General features: G+C 42.1%; 1 protein-coding gene across 2 annotated transcripts; it reads left to right on the forward strand.

Annotated features, from left to right (window-relative positions):
• The first annotated feature begins 120 nt into the window (after positions 1-120).
• On the forward strand, positions 121-12,860 carry wrap53 (WD repeat containing, antisense to TP53). Of its 2 annotated transcripts, none has more exons than XM_054601472.1 (11): positions 121-332; positions 791-1,248; positions 1,370-1,559; positions 2,699-2,794; positions 3,948-4,056; positions 5,682-5,770; positions 7,846-8,069; positions 9,143-9,354; positions 9,803-9,906; positions 10,067-10,210; positions 11,237-12,860. In XM_054601472.1, exons 2-11 carry the CDS (start codon positions 966-968, stop codon positions 11,460-11,462), a joined length of 1,677 nt encoding a protein of 558 aa, XP_054457447.1. In that variant the 5' UTR covers positions 121-332; positions 791-965; the 3' UTR covers positions 11,463-12,860. The 2 variants fall into 2 exon arrangements, with proteins under 2 accessions (XP_054457447.1, XP_054457448.1); XM_054601473.1 differs by having other exon boundaries at positions 796-1,248.
• The last annotated feature ends 5,869 nt before the right edge of the window (positions 12,861-18,729 follow it).

The raw sequence follows: 18,729 nt of genomic DNA on the forward strand, positions 1-18,729 counted from the left end.
GTGTGTGTGTGTGTGTGTGTGTGTGTGTGTGTGTGTGTGTGTGTGTGTGAAACAGTGTCACATCATTTTGCTTATGAGCATAACTGTCTGAGCCTTACATGAGCGCGATACCGTCATCAGCGCAACTCTCGCGATATTTTGAAACACATGGCCGTCCCCAGTGTTTACAACTTCTCGCAATGAACTGATGAAAAAAGCCCTTAAGACCAGAAGAAGAAGAAGACCGTTGAATATTTCTGTGAACCATTCGTAGTCTCCGGCTCACGGAGAAACTTTAAAACCATCGAGGGGAAAAGTGTGCATAGCCAAATTGCAAGCAGGCCACAACACAGGTAGGTAGCATCAGACTGCTAGCATAGGCTAATGCTATCATGAGCTAACGTGAGGTGGTTGTCGTGTTTCTGTTATGGAATGACTGTTTAATAATAATAACCTCTTGCCTCATTTGCCAACTTCATTCAAGTTATTTGATGGAAGCAGGGCATGAATGGAGTAGAGCGTGTACGGGTTTGTGATTGGCAAAATGATCATTAATGCTAGTCTAGAGTGGTTGTCACGACTAGCCACAGGTGTCTGTAGATTGTTTGCACTAACAGTTTGGAGTCCGTTATTTATTCCTCTCAACAAGAAGCGTCACGTTTACTTCCCTTAATCCAAGAATGTGTTTGGACTTTTTGCAAATTGCTCTCCTACTGTGCATTGTTTTGACATGTGCTTTCCATCTCCTTGTATTGTTGTCCTCAACTTCCCTGTCCCCCTGCCTTCGTCCTGGCCCGCCTCTGTTTTCTAGGATAGTCGGTGCTGTGATGTCCTCGACCCCCAGCAGACTCAAACACCCACACTGCAGGAAGAAGCACTATCCTAGTAGCACCTACCTCACCCACGTCTGACAGCCAACCACCGGGCTCAAGGCATTCGTAAGCCAGGCAGAGGACTTGACAGGACAGATTGAGAAACCAAGAGAGATGTCTGACTCAGCTGGAAGTGGTGAGAGCGGTGGTGTGGCAGGCGCAACGCAGGAGGCAGAAGCGGATAATGAGCCACCTCATCAGGCACCAGCTTTGCACAAAGGTGACGATTTAGAGGTGGAGGTGACCTCAGAGGAAGGGGTACCATCGTCTGCCAAGCGACCCAGGATGAGCGAGGAGGAACAAGGACTGGAGCAGGTGGCAAAGTCTGTCATTCTGCATGAAGAAACACCGTCATACACCAGCTTGCTGCAGGAAGATCCGGCCCCGCCAGCACAAAGTAGAGTTAATGCAGCTTGCACGTATCAATTTTAAATGTTGGATGTCTGTCAGAGATTATGATTCAGGATTACCTTGGAGATTAATGAGTTAACCTTCACAAATGTACTCTCTGATGCTAGTAACAGGAGAACCACTACAATGTGAGGACGGGCGAGTAGGGGAAGAGGAACCAGTAAGTGGGGGAGGTGAAGAAGAATGCCATCAGAATGGAGACGGAGGCCATGATGCCCACTTAGACGATGGAGAGGCCAAACCTGAGGAGGAGCACAACGGTAACCTATCTGCAGACAGCCCCAGTGAAGGACAGCGGTAAGTGGAGGAAAGAAGTCAGGTTTATTTTTAACCTCTCTTTCCACATAACTAAGGGTAAAGATACGGCATAGCAGATACACCAACAAGTGAGCTATTTAAAGGAGGGATATGTGGGGTGGGTGAAGGTGTTATGTAATAATGAAGATGTGTTGAACACGTGTCAGAAATTGAGGGAGAAGGTACTGACTGTATTCATATATATGCTATCGGTATAATGTATACAAATAAAATGATATCAAGTATTCAATATGTTATTTTAGTATTAATTAGTGAGACAGCCCATGCACCATAATCTAATGTTTATAAAAATGTCTGCCACCTGGCATCAGTGTCAACAGAGCAGTTCATTTAGCACACTCTCCAACAATGACAAATCAAGTTTCAGAAAAATGAAATTAAGTTTTATTTTCATTAATACCATTAACCATACTTACAATAATGACAAAAAGTTGCTGTTGTGGGCCTTAAAACGTGTAAAAAATACTGTCAATCTAAAAGCAACTAGACCCAGTCTTCAGTTTCCTCAGCCAAATCCTAGCAGGAAGCAGTGAGTAGGTGAGTGAGGGACTTGTTGTTATCGACATATTATGATAATTGCACAGTCGCAGTGATTTGAACATGTGTCACTGCCTGTGAGGTAAGATGTTATGATGGCACTAATGTTGAAGAGCAGCACTAAATGCACCGCAGCATTAATTGATACATATATAAATACTATATAATATTTAACACTGTCAGTCATCACAATGGCAAAATTTGCACAGGATGTAATGGGACAAGAAAATTGATTAATTAAACTGTAGATGTGTGAAATGTAATGAACAACCCCCTCCACTGTGTGGTGACAATGTGTCTTAATCTTGATTTGCTTTGTGCAATTTCACATTGTGTTTTATATACAGCAACAGTTTTTTCCCGGGCTAGGAAAGTCATTTGATGATATATAACTTAAGTAAAACAATTCTTAGCAGAACTACAATTCAAGGTTGTGGTTGCATTCATTCTGGTAACTTAATGTCCTTGGCATTAATAAGGAATGTGGGAATGTAATCTTTCAGTTTGTTGTGTTTAGTTCCTATTCCCCTCTGTTAAACTCATTAACTGAAGACTTGCCTTTCTCTCTTTTTTGCTTCCAGCCTTGGCCTAGATTTTACCCAAAACCCCCAGATGCTGACTGGTTCCTGGACGGAGTACTCCAACGTTCCAGAAAATTACCTCAAAGGCTGCAAATGGTAATCTCTTCTAGAATTACCATGACACCTTCCATGTGGACTAGGTTTAGAAGCTGCTAAGTATAAAACGTGTAGGTCATCGTAATGGAATTCATGAGTCATCATTTGTATGGTAACGGTAAAGAATAAAATCATTATATTAGTACATTTTGTGTAGATATGCACTGATGGACCAGCAGCCGATCGGCCGGTTTTCAGCAGTTTGGCCACAACAAGTGACATGCAGATCATATTTCTCATGCTTCCATATTTTGCCAGTGACATTTACACCTGTGTGTCGCCAACACATGATTGATTTACATTGGCACACAGCAGCGCAGACAGTAAAGTCACAGCCACACAAACGCACACATAATGTCCGTGATGTTGAAGTTTAGTTGTACTAAAAAATACATCAAGTTTCAATTCCAAAATAAGCAGTGGCGGAACAACCTTAAAAACAATTGGTTCTCCCTATCACAGTATTGGTTATATAAGAGCTAACAGCAAAAGTTAAGAGGTTGCATTGACTTGTATTATGATGCGTTAAAGGTCTACTCAGAAAAATGACTATTGCGCATTGGTAAAATATAAAGCCATCATGATGGGTTAAGTTGTAATTTTGTAAAATTAAGTTTTGGCATAAAACTTGAATAAATAAAGTTGTTTTTAAAGATGTTTTCAGCAACATAACATTAAGAATTCTTTACGGTTCACACTGACTTCAGAAAGGTTATAATAATTATTCGGAACTGTAGTGAAAAAAGTTAGTCTGGAGCATTGCTGTCAAGTATAGTTCTTAGAAAGAAAATCAGAATCCGCAGGTCAGCCCTTTTAAAATGACTGAAATCTGAATCGGCCGAGATTGGTGCATCTCTAATATTGTGCCCACAAGCAGATATCATGTGCAGATATTGATGTCCTGGATTACCGTGAAAATGATGTTCTTTTCTGTGCTAATGAAGCTACTAGTAACAAACCTAAAAATCTCATGTTCAAGATAAAATCAATATCTCAATAGAGTACAATTGTGACATTTATGTCTAAAAATGCAATTAAAAAGCACCTTTATAGCCCATACAGGAACATAAAACAAACCTGTGTACATGTTGTTCTCAGTTCACTGCTGCTAAGACACCATCTTTTTCTCATCCTTCCTATTTTTCTAAACTAGGGCTCCTGATGGTTCCTGTATCCTGACCAACAGTGCAGACAATGTGCTCCGTGTGTACAACCTGCCTCCAGAGATTTACAGCTACAACTGGGACTTGCTCAGTGAGATGGTAAACAAACAGATATACCATAAGGGGTGTTGATGCAAGGAAACTATAAAAGAAGGAAGAGTCATTACAACAGTGTAGAGTGTGAACACACATTGGTGCCAAGTTTCAATGACCTTAGTTAACATTTGCACTTTTCTTTGTTGTTAACGTATTAGCCAGCAATATCTCTGAGACGTCCTACATTCATTTGGAGATATAATCCTTATGAAGGTGCAAAACAAACACACAGGGAGCTGCATTGTTGCTGAGTGATAGGAAATGTTACATCCTCTCTAGTTTAATCATTGTCATGACTTATGTGTGTGCAAACTAAAATAATATAGGCTACATACCTGTACACCCAAATTATTTCTCACTAACGTTAATTGTTTTACCTCCAAATTAATGTAGGACGACTCAACAGATATTGCTGTTGCTCATGCTTTTAGTGCATGTGATTGTGCCGCACTGGTTAGCTCGCATCAATGCACTGCTGACAGTGTCGTTGCGGAAGCGTAGCACCCACCCTTTGGTTCCCTCTAAGGTAAACACTGTTAGCTCTGTCAGAACATACGCCGTAGTTTGCACTGTTAGCACCGTTAGCTGTGAGCCAACGTCTCGCTGTCGACATGTTGAGAGCCTTTAATAGGCATTTAAAGTGCACCCAATCACAGATTTTGCATCTTTAAAGTCCATTATAAATAAGAAGGGTTTTACCTCAATTTAATTAACCAACATTATGAACAAAAAGGGAACCCTTTGCTTCTCAGTTGGAAAAGCCATCATCTCGGTCATTTCTAGAAGGTAACGAAAGGTTGAGAAACTGGGGAAACAGTTGAGGTTGGACATCGCTCTTGAATGATTAAGGTTAGGATAGGTTGTTTGGTATTGAGTCTGGCGAGAGTTTTGGCACGTTTCCAAACCATCTAGTCACAATATTGGATCAGTCAAACTTCGCCCTATTGGTTGTAGGATTCAAACTCATATTTCTGTTCCCACATAATCAATCAATACCTCTAGGTTTAGTTGCAGTTTATGTTATAAGACAAACACACGGAGAACACACCATATTTATTTAGTTTTACTGACCACAGTACATCATTGAAAATTCATATATTGTTTGTTGGACTGAAATCTAGTTAATAGCAATATGAAATGGATAGCAGAGAGGAAACGATAACGTATTTAACTTCTTAAAGGATTAATCCACACTTACATATTTATATATATTCTAGTACACATTAACTAACCAAATGTATCACTTAAGATCTAACAGTTTGAATAGAAAAGACATTCTGTCCTTTAGGTTTTGGGAAATATGAAGTGGCAAGCCAGTCTCTTAATGGTGTTACAGGCTGGTAGATTGGGATCACTGAACAAAAATAATTGAAATATAATCCATTTTCCCACATTACAGAGATCTCTCACTGCTTGTGAAAAATGTTGTAAAACTGAGCTTTTATTGCTTTATTTCTCGCATGCTGCCACTGGCTTTTACATTTTGCTGCAAGGAAAAGCCGTTGTAGCCAGATGTTCAGTACCAACATCAGAACTGTTAGATCCCATCGGCCATTGCAATTTGTTCACACTGTGCGTTTTAGTCTTTACAGTCCTGATGGTTTCCTTTCCTTTGTTTTATGTGGCAGAGTCCAGTGCTGAGGATGGCAGAGGGAGACACCATCTACGACTACTGCTGGTACCCCAAGATGACCTCTCTGGACGCAGACACTTGCTTGTGAGTTCAACTAGATCTCTGCCAGAGCTTGCCCTGATCCTCAGCTCTTAACAGCAGGATAGATGAGACATTTTATAGTTCCCTTTGAAGGTCAGCCTGTCAGACGGTGAAGAGTGGATACACAGAAAAGGCACGATGTTGTTTATCGGGGCTGGTGTCAGTCAGTGATCGGTGTTTTTGAATCTAGATCTTGGATGCTTTCGAGGTTGGACGTCGGTGTTTGTTTGTACGGTTTACTTGAGCCTGTCTAATAGACGATCCGAATACACAGATTATCATTGTACGCTTGTGACTCATCCTTTGATCCCCGTGGTATTTCCTCTGGTTGTGGGAGCCGGCTGCCAGCGTGGTGATGGCTGTAAAAGCTTTCTGATGTCTCTCATTATGAGTGAAGGGTTGGCCTTCGTCTTGTCTGCCTCTGCAGCAGTGGGCTCGGCTGTTTGAGGCCCACGGTGCTTTTCAGCATAATTCAGCCCACTAACAGCTCCCCGGGGTCCAGACAATACCTAAAGGGCCCTGATGATTCACTGACTTGGGGCATCTCTTTTCATCTCATTCTCTTTTTTTCCTTTTCTTTTTTCGCCATGTGTGAGTGCAGGCGCGCGCTCTAGCGGGCTTTTGAAAAGTGCTAATTATGACATCACGGTGCGTCTGTGCGTGCGCTGTTAAACAGAGCAAACATAAGTAACACCCTGCCATCACCGTGGAGACTGCATGTCGTCTGTGGCGAGAGAGGTAGGGCAGTGCTAACAAGCTGAGGTCAAGTTGCTAACAGTTTTCACTGTGTATACCCCTCCGCCCCCAGCTCCCATCATCCTCCAGTTACTGCCTCCACCCTCCGAAAGGTCCCTCTGATCAAGGCCCAGCGTTGGCACCGCTCCACCCGTACACCAGACAGCCTTCACTGTGTAATAGGAGGGGGGGGTCAGGAGCTGTATGTCCAATGATGAGAGTTGTGTAAACAGCACAAGCATCAACAAACGACTCATGTGGACAATGAACCACTTGAGAGGCCTGTGTGTGTGTGTGTATCTGCCAAAGACGTGCAAAAGCCTGTCTGTCATGAGGATGAGGATGCCAGCAGGAGCTGACAGCCGATACTCTTCATCTTCTTCAGATCACTACCACATATAACAGGGGAGCTCCTGTAGGGCACCGCTAGGTGGTCTGACAGGCTCCGAGTCGTTAAGGGCCAAGGGAAGCAGATCAAAGGTTATGGTTGTGATTATTGAACGCATTTACAGCAAACCTGTTTTTCGAGGGCCTTTTCTGTTTCTCTCCTCCCTCCTCCTCCCCCTCTCCTCACATCTCCCATTTTGTTTCTCCCCCTGCGCTCTTGAACTTCTGTCTGCCAAAAGCTGTGTGTTGTTGATGCCCCTCCTGTAGAGAGGGAATAAGGGCCCCCGTTATGGCACGGTTAAGTTGCACTGAGTTCCAGGCATTGCTCCAAGCTAGCAGCAGTCTAGCATTATAATTGGGCATTTCCCTGCTCTGGAATAAAGCTGCGGCTCAGAGGGGCCATAACGGAACACGGCAGCAGTGGTAGGGGCTAATTTCCTTTGTCTAATTGAGCCGCAGCGATGTCTCGGCATTTGTGCAGCGCCCAGTAATTAGAGTTAAAAAGGCATGGCTCAGTCTTTGGCCCTGATTTGAATCAATAAGAATGGGCTGTGGTCTGGTCTCCATAATGAGGCATAGCACAATGCTGTGTATTTGTTTTGATGCATTAATACATTGAGATGGAGGCGTTGCAGTAGAGGTCTGGAAAAGAATCAAAAATATGTTTTGTGGTCATAAATAATTTATATTTCAAAAGAATCTCTGCAGCTTATTTCATTTGAATCTGTTTTTTTATCCTCTGAGATGCCTGTACAACTACATTTGATACCACTAATTACTTTGTTGTGCTTTTATAGTCAAATACTGATGTGTCACTGTTCACTCACTGCTCATTAATTATGTTCTTGCATCGCTCGCTCTCTATTCCCTGCCTGTCTTTGAGTCTTTTTCCAATATGTCTTAAAAACTCACTCTTTGCCATCCTTTTGGTTGGGCCTCTCTCTCCTCTTCTGCAGTCTAGCCAGCAGTAGCCGTGACAACCCAGTCCACTTGTGGGATGCATTTTACGGGGAGGTGCGAGCCAGTTTCCGACCCTACAATCACCTGGACGAGCTGACAGCAGCCCACTCCCTCTGCTTCTCGCCCGATGGAACGCAGCTCTACTGCGGCTTTGACAAAATGGTCAGGGTCTTCTACACTGACCGTCCTGGAAGAGACTGTGAGGAGCGGCCCACCATCGGTCAGTTATCAACCGCTCTCACACAGTTTCAGCTTAAAGCATCACACTGGTGGTTTGCACGATTTAGCTATTATCTACAATTCATGTATGCTTCACAGTACATGGTTCAATCTTACAGAAAGGTTAATTGTGGTTGCTTTACATCAAAAGTTAATAGCCTTTACAACAGTTTGTTCTATTCAGGGCGCTCACATTATGTATAGACTTAAATGCAGGGACTGTTTTGAAAACTCTCCCGGTTGTTCAAGGGCGCTTACTCTGAGAAAATCAAACCCACAAGACAAACAATACGTAAGCAGGGACGATGTGAAAAAGAGAATGTGAAGTCAGTTGTTTTTCTTGTATTCAAAAAGTTCCTGTTTGACAGCTGGCTGTCACATCTAACAATCTAGAGTCTCCTTGAACAAATCAACAAGGACAGTTTTTATTATGTGCTTCTGACTAAATGTTTACTGTGAGGACTTCCTAATCTCTGTCACACACTTCAAACAACTTTCAGCTCGCTGGCAGTCTTTTGTAACCCAATGAACTGAACCAATGTCTGCCTTGTAGTTTACGGGCTGAAGTGTTCTAAACCACTGAAATAATCCTTGAAAATGTCAACAAATTTATTTTGAATAGATTTATTTTTGAGTCTTCATGTCCTTCACGACTTCTTTTTATTATTGATTACATAAAGTGGCGAGATATGCAGGATGAGAAGTTTCTTTTCAGATGGCAACAAACAAACTTGATAACAAATGCAAAATGCCTGGAATAAGGTTTTTTATGTCATGAGTGAACTCACCACCTCGCTCTAATAGATTATTGCTGTTTATTGTGTCTTTTCTATTTGACTCCATCAACTTGGCCTGATAATTAATCGCTGCAGAGATGTATGGTTAATCTCAATAACAAGTTAGGAGACACGTGAGGACTGTGCTGAACTCTCTCCTCTGCTGTTTGTGCAGAAAAACGTGTTAAAAGCCATTTTTAGAGTCAACTTTGAGTCGAAGTGATTGGGAGTTGTGTCTTTTTGTGAACCTTTTTAAAAGGCTGACCTGCCAAATGTCACTCTGTTGTCCTCTCTGCAGTGAAGAAGCAGGGCCAAAGTGGCATCATCTCCTGCTTTGGCTTCAGCCCCTGCCAGTCTGTTTACGCCTGTGGCTCTTACTCCCGCTGCGCTGGCCTCTACTGCTGCCAAGACGGCACCCAGCTGGCTCTGCTGCCGACCCGCCACCACGGAGGCCTCACCCATCTGCTCTTCTCCCCCGACGGCAACTACCTGTACACCGGCGGGCGCAAGGTGAACACAAGCACACACACTCATGCATACAGCAGCGTGCAGATTTTAGACCTGAGGGTAATAGTGCCCAACTCTGCTCTGTTGCCGTTTTTATTTTCCTTCTAGACAGTGTCTGGAGGCTTCTCCAGGTTTGACATTGCACAAATTCTCCTGAATGTTCTATTAACAACTTGCAATGTAGAGACTCCATAACTATCAACCTCTGTGTGATTCAGTGCCTTCCTGTTAATGTATGTCACCCTGTTCAGATTAAATGTACACTAGTTAAGCCTTCCAGAGTCTATAAAGTTATTCTGTAAATTACTCTGCCAGGAAATGCATCTACAATTTAGCAACGCGGTCAAGAGCATTTTTTCTTTAATCATTTTTTAATCAAAAATAATACCTTTTGATATCCACCTGTAGCCCTGTATCAACATCGTTTGTGTGTATTTGTTTGTGTGTGTAGGATCCAGAGATCCTGTGCTGGGACCTCAGAGACCCAGGAAAGGTTTTGTTTTCACTCAAGAGAAATGTGGCCACTAACCAACGCATCTACTTTGATCTGGACCTGTAAGTTTACTTCGCTAAATAGAACTCTATAAGTTATGGCTGTGACAAAGTGGTGAAACTGCCCTGATGACTTCATAACATATAAATGAACAATATATCACCTGGTACTTGCATTATATTGATCATGTACAAATGTTTTTGTTGTTGTTATTCTGCAAAGGTCAGGCAGGTACCTGCTGAGTGGCGACACAGAGGGAGTGGTGTCGGTGTTGGACACCAAGACAGCTCCACCTGAGGGTAACGAGGAGCTACTGCAACCTCAGCTCAGGTTCAAGGCCCATTGGGACTGCACCAACGGCATCAGGTATGATTGATTTAAAAAAAAGAATCAAACCTATTCCATTGGGCGATGAATTATAACGCCACTGTGTAGTTCCTGTTTCAGGTTCAATAACGATGGGAGATATAAAATATCAGATTGAAGTTGACTATACTTGCCATGGAATAAAAGGATTAAAAGAGGCTATTAGCATTAGTTGTTAAGATTAATTGTAACTGTAGAAAATAAATCTGCAAAATTAAATGTAGAAATATAAGCTTTATCCAGTTTATGGGATATCAAATACAGCCACACAGGAAGCCCAATAGTCCTTAACTAAATATGATTAAAAATGAAACAGTATGAAGTATCAGTATCAATGCAGTACTGTTCATGGTACTAAACAGAGTGGAGGAGAGACAGAACACATTGATTCGATTCAGCCTTGCTTGTTTTTTCTTGGTTGTAAATATTTTTGAATCCTGATGAAAAATCTAATTGGACTTCTATACAAACGGACAACTGTTAATAGGAGAGAGAAAGTCAGCAATGATCAAATTTAGGTCCATCAATTATGTTCAGTGACTGTGATGCTGTTACTGTTTGGGTCCCCAATTATTATTCATACAAAAGCATAGGAAATGCAAACAAATCATTCAAAATATTTTAGATAAGAGAAGAAACGGCGTCCAATTTTGAGTTCTATAATAACCAATAACCACAGCTTCTGTGTGCATTCATAAAAAATCCACTGCTCTACATTCTGTGTAGAAGAGATGAAGTAACTGGTCAATTACAAATGATGTATCTGTGAATGTTCTATTATTATGTATAGAATGTGGACCTCAATTAGTTCAGTTGTTTTAGGACTGTGAAATGCATCACTTAGTTCCTCGTAGACTTTACATTTTAATGTACTTTAAATGCATAACAAGTGCAGCACTGCAGTGCAAAATACCAGACATATCAGTTTTCTTAAATCCCATACAAAAAAACACATTACATTTTATTTTCACATATTCATTTCCCTTTCCTCATATTCTCCTCATCCTCCATCCTCCTCTTCCACAGTATTCATCCCTTCATGCCACTGTTGGCAACATCCAGCGGGCAACGGCAGTTCCCGTCGCCCGGCGAGAGTGAGGGGGACTCGGCCTCTGAGGGCGAGGGAGGTGAAGCTGTGATGTCGCCTCAGGAGACCCGGCAGGACAACGCCCTGTCTCTGTGGTGGGCCGGGCCTCTGGGCCCTGCTGCCGAGGGGAGCCAAGAGCAGACTACAGAGGTGGTGGAGGCCTGAAGCTCTATTAGTTCAGCCAGCTGACAAAAATTGAGTTACACCTGTCATGTGATATTTATTTTTAGAATGCTTTGCTATGGATAAAGCTTTAGCAAGTATTTCAGCCATCAGCAACATGAAGTCCTGGATTGGGAAAGTATTTCTGGATCATTTTTAAACATCTGGTTACCATAAACATTTACAGTCACAGTAACTTTCTGAAATTGAATCCTAACATATTATCTGCAAGTTTACAACATTTACTGGCACTCTACTCCCACTTGCAGAGATCAAATTAAAGGATCAGGTTACTGCAGTACAGATTTTCAGGGTTCTGTGTGTGAAGACTTCATTGTTGTAATGCCAGTTTGGTAAATAAGAATCTGCCAGAACTGGTCAATGCTAAAAGCAAGCAGGTTGAGACCAGATGTGGAGTACAAAAAAAATTGGATGAGGACCTGATTTTTCTCAATTTAGTTATTTAATGAGTGGAAGAATGTTTAAATGTTTAGATATAATGAATCCTTAGCGCAACTTTTTTTTCACGGTGAATGTGCTTCCTGAATTTGGAAGAATTTTGAGGGCCTTCCCTGGCGTGAAACGGCCCAGTGTCGGTCTACTGACTGCGCCTCCGATCTGAGTTGTATCTGTGGGAGTGTTTGTTTACGTGTGTGGCTGTAATGCTGCCCCGGAGATTCCTAACTGCTATAGTTACAGTAAGTGCCATTTGTTGTTGAGCTTTGCTTTTGTAAACTGATGGGATCTTCTGTTTTTACCTTCTTTTTTAAACTATTAGACGCACCAAGTGTTGTGTCTCTCTGTGCATGCCCACAAATGTATATTTTTGTAAAGCCGTGATGATCATTCAAATTTTTCAAATGTATACTCTGTAAGCAGCTAGCTTGATTACCGTAACCTCATAACAATCTGTGAAAGTCTGTAAGTAGTAAGTAGTTTTCTACAGATTGGGCTAGGATTACATTTGTACCTGTGTGAGTGGTGATGTGGCAGCACAAAACCCATTTTTTTGTATAATTGCATTAATAATGTACTGCAGTGATTTGGTCAATGCTTGTGTTGCCATCACGGGGTGTGCTTTGCTTTATTTTATTTTTTTTGCAGGTAGTTCAGAGGAAGCACAACATGCTCCAGCTAAAGCCTTGTGTCTTTGACACTGACGAGTCAATCAATGTTCAAGCCTCTGCTGATCCAGGTTTCACTTCTTGGAACTCAAATTTGTTGCCAAGCAATAGCAGGTACGATTGTGTAGCTGCTATAACACAATACTAGAGATTTGAATTACCAGGAAGCATTGGGAACCATGTAGACCTCAATGATATGACTTACCTCTCTAGATGGATGGCTGTGTCTGCTACAGGTGGCTTTCTGGTGTTTTTATTCAAGCTGCACTGAATTAAAAGCATATCTCTTTACGTTCTCTTATTCGTTTTTTGTCCTTTCTGTTTAAAGCAGTTCAGAGTTGGATGCCCTGTAATAAATCCCCGATGAATGCAAGATGATGCTCTACTCGAGTCAAGAGGCAGCTCTTAAAAGCCAAAGGGACTATTGGCTTTCGCTTATGAGATGGAAACTATTCATAGCTTTCACCTTTACCCACACACATTCTGTATGAATGCTCACACACTCATGTATTTGATTGTCTTAAACCACAGTGGCAGAGAGCCAAGTTGGAGAGCTGCACTGTTGTGTTGTGCAGGTTGCTTAGCGACCGTTTCCGCCTTGGGAGAGGAAAGTAGATAGAGAGCTGACGAGAATGAAAATTGGGGCCACAGAGAAAAAGAAAGCCCAACAGGTGTGATAAATAATCCAGTGGGTTAGTGATTGCTACTGGTTTGTCTGATGGACTGGATTTAGCTTCATCTCAACCCTACCAGAGAGTGAAGTGGGTTGTGATAGAGTAGAAACAGGAAGTGATTAGGTCACTGTGATTCAAGTCGATCTATTGGCACCTCCTTGAGTTTGATGTTTACTTTCTGGATGTAATGTCAGCTGGACTGTATCATATCGAGTCAATAGAATTTCCCAGTGATCAAATACAGATAATGACCAACTCTGCAGTTCCCCATAGCTCTATAGATTGCTTAACTCGTTTGAGTTTTATGGCCCAAAACATTACTTCACTTTTTGTTTCACTCTCACCACTCTCAAGTTGTAATAATAAACGCACCGCATGCTACATTCCCAGCACGAAACGACAAACAATGGAAGCGATTAGCTGGTGAACATAGTGGAACATTTAGCAGCTAAAAAGACACTGTATTTCTACTAAGGCTTTAGAAGAGTCAGTGTAGGACCTAAACGTTGCTCTGTGACATGTTCGCCATATTTATTTTATAAGGTCATGTCAATGTTTACAGCTTGTCATGGCCAAAAATATCAATCAATGCAGCTTTAGTAGTTCATTGAAAACTTTTGATGAGCCTTTTATATCAACAGTAGCCCAGAACGGAAAAAACAAACACTTGCTCCAGAGAGGATCTTTTGCATTTTTACATTACCTGAAGGCCACCTTCCTTCTCTATACGTTTAGATCGGTAGGGGGGAGCGGAGGTATTCAGTTGTTTATAAACTGCAGCCTCTGCTAGATGCGTTGTGGGGAAGGCGTGTTTATTGTCCTGAATACAAATCTGGGCATTCATCGAGTCGGGGCTTCCAGCTGTAATCGGATTCCTTGCATCTAAATTTTGCCTTTTATTATCTTTACTCCACTCCTCTAGATTGCATGCTGGTTTTTTTGCCACAAAGTTGGTTAAATCTCATGACAAAACATGACAGGAAATTGTGCTTAAGCAACGTTGTTCAAGCACTATGCCTAGTGTTAAATGAAGCTTGTCAAAACATTTCCCTCCAGGCTAAAAACACAAGATTCATTAGAGTCCCCTTGCCAACAATGAAATTCTAGAGATAACTTTGGGCGATTGTCTTTTTTTTTTTTTTTTTTAAACATCCATCTGCATGTTGTTTGTATAGAAAATGGTATCCGTGGTGCCTTCAGGAAGTCATGTCGGCCAAGCCTCAGTGCTGTCACACAGATGACAGCGAAGCCATTATCTTCATCCCAAGGTGGCTGCAGTGTAGTCTTTCCACTTGTGCAGTTAATGAGCCAATCCACATCAAGTGTTCTGTGTTTCTGTGTTCTCTGCTTCCATTTACGTCGCATCCTGAGTGAGTCTCCATGGCCTTGCATAAGTGCCTTCCATTAGACAGGCGTGCACACACAAACTTAACAGTCCCAGCGCTCATCACCAGAGAGTGTGCGGAATAGTAAGTAATGGGATCTTGATATTAAGAAAGACATTTGAAAACAATTATTCAAATGACTGTCTGCCTGTTGAATCTCCTAATCCCACAGTGAAGCACTCAAGCAAACACTCAGCGCCGTGACCCCGGCTGAATTAGCATGGAGGAAAAGAGGAACACAGCTCTGAAGCCGAAGATGCTAAAATGTCTAGACTGCTCTCTGGTTTGACACTCTCGCGCTGTCTTTGAAAGGCAGAGGCTTTTTAGAACATGAAGCAGAGCGAACGGATTTGCTGTAGGTTTTTAGAGGTTGTCATACATGGCATTTCTGAAAATGTCAGAGGAACGGCTCCTTTATCTCCGAAGAGACTTTGAATGTGTTTGGCAGGCGCTAAGCACTTGTGACCCAGAGACACCAGTCGAGTAGAGATGTGACATCCAGTTTTCGTTCAGACTTAATAGGTTGTGTGCAGCATGTACACAGCTGCCACTTGCGTCACGCAAATTAAGTGTTAATCATGCAGATCTCAACCTGATCACACTTGGGCTGCTGTGGGACAAGATGTACCATCAAAATAAATCTTTGACTCATGACACACCAATAGTGCCTTGTTGAATCCTCGCGTCCAGTGGTTACAAGTAATGAAGAGGCCCCTGGCTGTTAATATTTAGCTATCACTTAATCATTCATCCTAGTCATCGGCCTGTTAGCTACACCAAAACAAGGAAGGATTATCTTCTAGTGCTGTCTCCTGAGAATCCCAGGCATCAGCCTGATTTTGAGTCCAGTGATTGAAAGTAACTTCTCAAGTACTGCACTTAAATAAGGTGTTGAGGTATTTGTACTTTGCGTGAGTATTTGCATTTCAGAAGAAAATACTGTACTTTTTACTGCCCTGCATTTGCTTGACTTCTGTAGTTACACTTCTCAGATTTTACTAGGTCTACTCATCAATACCTTTTAAGTCATAGACCAAATAACCCAGTAATAAGTAGTCTCAAAACTCCACTTAAAAAAATACCTGCATTAGATAGTTCTTGTATCCAGAACTAGGAAAAAAATGACTTTATGTGTCATTGTTTTCCAATCACCGCAAGCGATCTTTGATTAATGCGACGTGAGATTAGCCCACTACTCCAGGAGCTACAACTCATTCAGCCTGTGGTTTGGTGAAGTGGAACGTGGCGTATTTGAAGGAGTTGGCGGTTCAGAGGGCCGAAATGCCACCCAAACTTTTAAAAGTATCACTTTACTACAGGCCTGTGGTGTCTGATAAAAAGTATGGTAATGGTGGAATTCAAAGCAATTAGGCTCCTAGATTTTACATCAAAAACATGGAAATTGGCATTACATTAAAAAATGTGATATACTTTTACAGTACAGGTTAGTTAAAATGTATTCCACCTCGACCAGCTACAAAATGGATATGTTCCTTTATAGAGTGATGCAACTGTAATATTATTCCTGAAATATATATGACTCTCTGATCATACTTTGAGTTCCCTTTGCTGATAGTATCTCTAATTATAAATGTAGGACTTTAACTCGTAGTGTAAAATTGTTGCCCCGCAAGCATGATATTTTGTACAGACATGCGTGGTGCCCAGAGGATGAATCCTACTGTTGATCCTTTTCCTCAGCCGACATGAGGTATTGTCAGTGAAATGTCAGACAACTATAGGATGGATTACCATGACATTTGGTACAGACAATAATGATCCCCTCAGTATGTCGTGATAGTTTTGGTGACCCCATAACATTTCATCAAGCGCCATCAAATTATTTTGTTTAGGAACATAAGCCTTAGCTGTTGCTGTTTGTGTTTTGTGCTAATGACTAAATGTTAGCATGTTAAAGTTAGTTAGAAAAAACTTAAGTATGCTTACTGTTATACTCCCGTAACTTTCTTGCTTATTGTAGTGTTAGCATTGTCAATGTGAGTATGTTAGCATTCTGACGTTAGCATTTACCTCAAAGCACCACTGTGCAGCCTCACAGAGGTGCTAGCACAGCTGTAGACATTCTTGTGTTAGGATTGTCTTGTTGTCCTTTGCATTTCTCTAGTGTCGAGCTACTTTCCTACCTGCTGATGATCAATGGATTCTTATTTTTAACACTAGTTAGGATAGAAGCTAAATCTCCAAATAGTGAATGTCTTTATGAGCAGGTATCAAAAATGAAACCCCTTACTGTTCTCAGCCAGGAGTCGAATCCAATTTTCACACAGCCACATTCTCTGCTCATTATACACGGACCAGTCTGAAGTTCAGATGACTTGAGGTTTTACCTTCCAAAGCTTGATTCTGCAGGGATATTTTTATAAGCCCCAACCGACCTATTTCATCAGCTGCCAAAATAGCCGAATTCCTATGAATACATCCCATTTCCATTCCAAGAGGCGGCAGCGGTGATTGACGCGTCCTTGTTCTCTGGTTTACATTAGATGTGAAAAATAATTGGCACCTGTATTCCCTCCACATGCTCTGAAGCCAGGGAAAAAGCACAGCACCGTGAGGTTTCATTTCACTCCGGAGTCTGATCCCCCTATTCACTCCAGATGTGGAGGCACGCACACAGATATCTATCTGAAATAGCTGTGAAGATTAATACAGAGTAAAGACGTGTTGTATCATCATATTCCACTGTTGCTGACAGGTAGAAAACGAGTAGCTCTGCATTGTTATTTCCCTCACGGATGTGTATGCTTGGAATATCAACTTTAAGATATGTACTCGCATGTGTGCCTCTACCGTCCCTCTATCCTTCACCTCATCCTCTTCTCATCAACTCATCCTCTCCCAATCTCCTCTTCCTGCTCTCCACACATTCCCTCTGGCGATCCCTGTAGCTAGTTCTCATGAGGGCGAGCCTATTGAAGTACATTAAGCATCTAGTATCCCGGCCCGCCCGGGCAGATTGGATGTGATCTTGGCGGTTTAGTGGGGTGTATGATGCCCAGGGAGAGTAATTGCTTGCATAATTGCACTCTGGGGAAAGGTGAAGCAGTAAGGCCTAAATTCATCCCTCTACCATGCCCTCAGGCTGCATGGACAACTCTCGTCCCAGCGCCTGGCCGTTCTTCACACCTTTCCACAACCGCACTCCCTCCCTCATTCCCTCCACTGTGCAGTGGCTGGAGGGGGAGGTTTATGGAGGAGTCAGTGGTTTAGAAGGTTGGAGGCGGAGTGGTGTCAGGGGGAGCAGGTGGAGCAGTGGGCCGGGTCAGAGGAACTCTGCTCGGGGCTGTGGAGACAGATGGAGGAGGAGATTAGGAGGAGCAGGGAGGCGCCCTGTTGATCCACTGAAAAGGGAGGCAGAGGAGGGTGGATGAAGACACGCAGAGGATATGAAAGCCAAAAGTCCAAGTGTGGATTTGTGTGCGAGTGTGTTCTTGCATGAAATAGCCTGCACTTCATGAGGGGATTATTTAGTGTTAGAATTTAGGGATTAAAGCAAGTATTGGGGTTAAAGGTCTAGTGTGTAGGATTTAGTGGCATCTAGTGGTGGGGTTGAAGATTGCAACCAACTGAACACCCCTCCCTTTCCAAGTCTGTTTGAGAACTACGGTACCCCGTGAACATGATCTGCTTCCCGCTATGAAGGGCTCATTCTAAGCTAACAAAAACACAATGATTCTGAAGTTTCCATAATTTTACTATCATGAAAACCTAGTTGGGTAACCTAATTATATTCCATTTCTGCTATTAGATCCCCCTAAATCCTCAGCCTGGTCTCCCAAAAAATATGTTCACATGCAACGAAACTACATTGTTAATTATGTTTGGATTTTTTATTTTTTTTCTCCCGTTTGTTTTTGACATACCACAAGTACATTGATACCTAAATGCATTTCCCTTGAAACGAGAATGCAGTTTTGTGAGAGACAGGGTTGAAATCCTGAAATCTATCTTTACGTCAAGCCTGTTGACTGGTTACTGTTATCACTCTTTATGTCTGGCAGGACAGAAAAGCCATGCTGTGTCTGAGTTCCATACTACTTATCATATGCAGCAGTGGATACAAGAT

Source organism: Anoplopoma fimbria, chromosome 7 (assembly GCF_027596085.1).
Source record: "Anoplopoma fimbria isolate UVic2021 breed Golden Eagle Sablefish chromosome 7, Afim_UVic_2022, whole genome shotgun sequence".
In the NCBI taxonomy this organism is placed as follows: Eukaryota; Metazoa; Chordata; class Actinopteri; order Perciformes; family Anoplopomatidae; genus Anoplopoma; species Anoplopoma fimbria.

What these genes read in the sequence shown, in the direction of transcription:
- wrap53 (XM_054601472.1), top strand. Translation starts at nt 966, where the DNA reads ATGTCTGACTCAGCTGGAAGTGGTGAGAGCGGTGGTGTGGCAGGCGCA. An exon ending in AGCCCCAGTGAAGGACAGCG is followed by an intron (nt 1,560 to 2,698) that starts GTAAGTGGAGGA and finishes TTTTGCTTCCAG; the next exon opens with CCTTGGCCTAGATTTTACCC. An exon ending in TACCTCAAAGGCTGCAAATG is followed by an intron (nt 2,795 to 3,947) that starts GTAATCTCTTCT and finishes TTTCTAAACTAG; the next exon opens with GGCTCCTGATGGTTCCTGTA.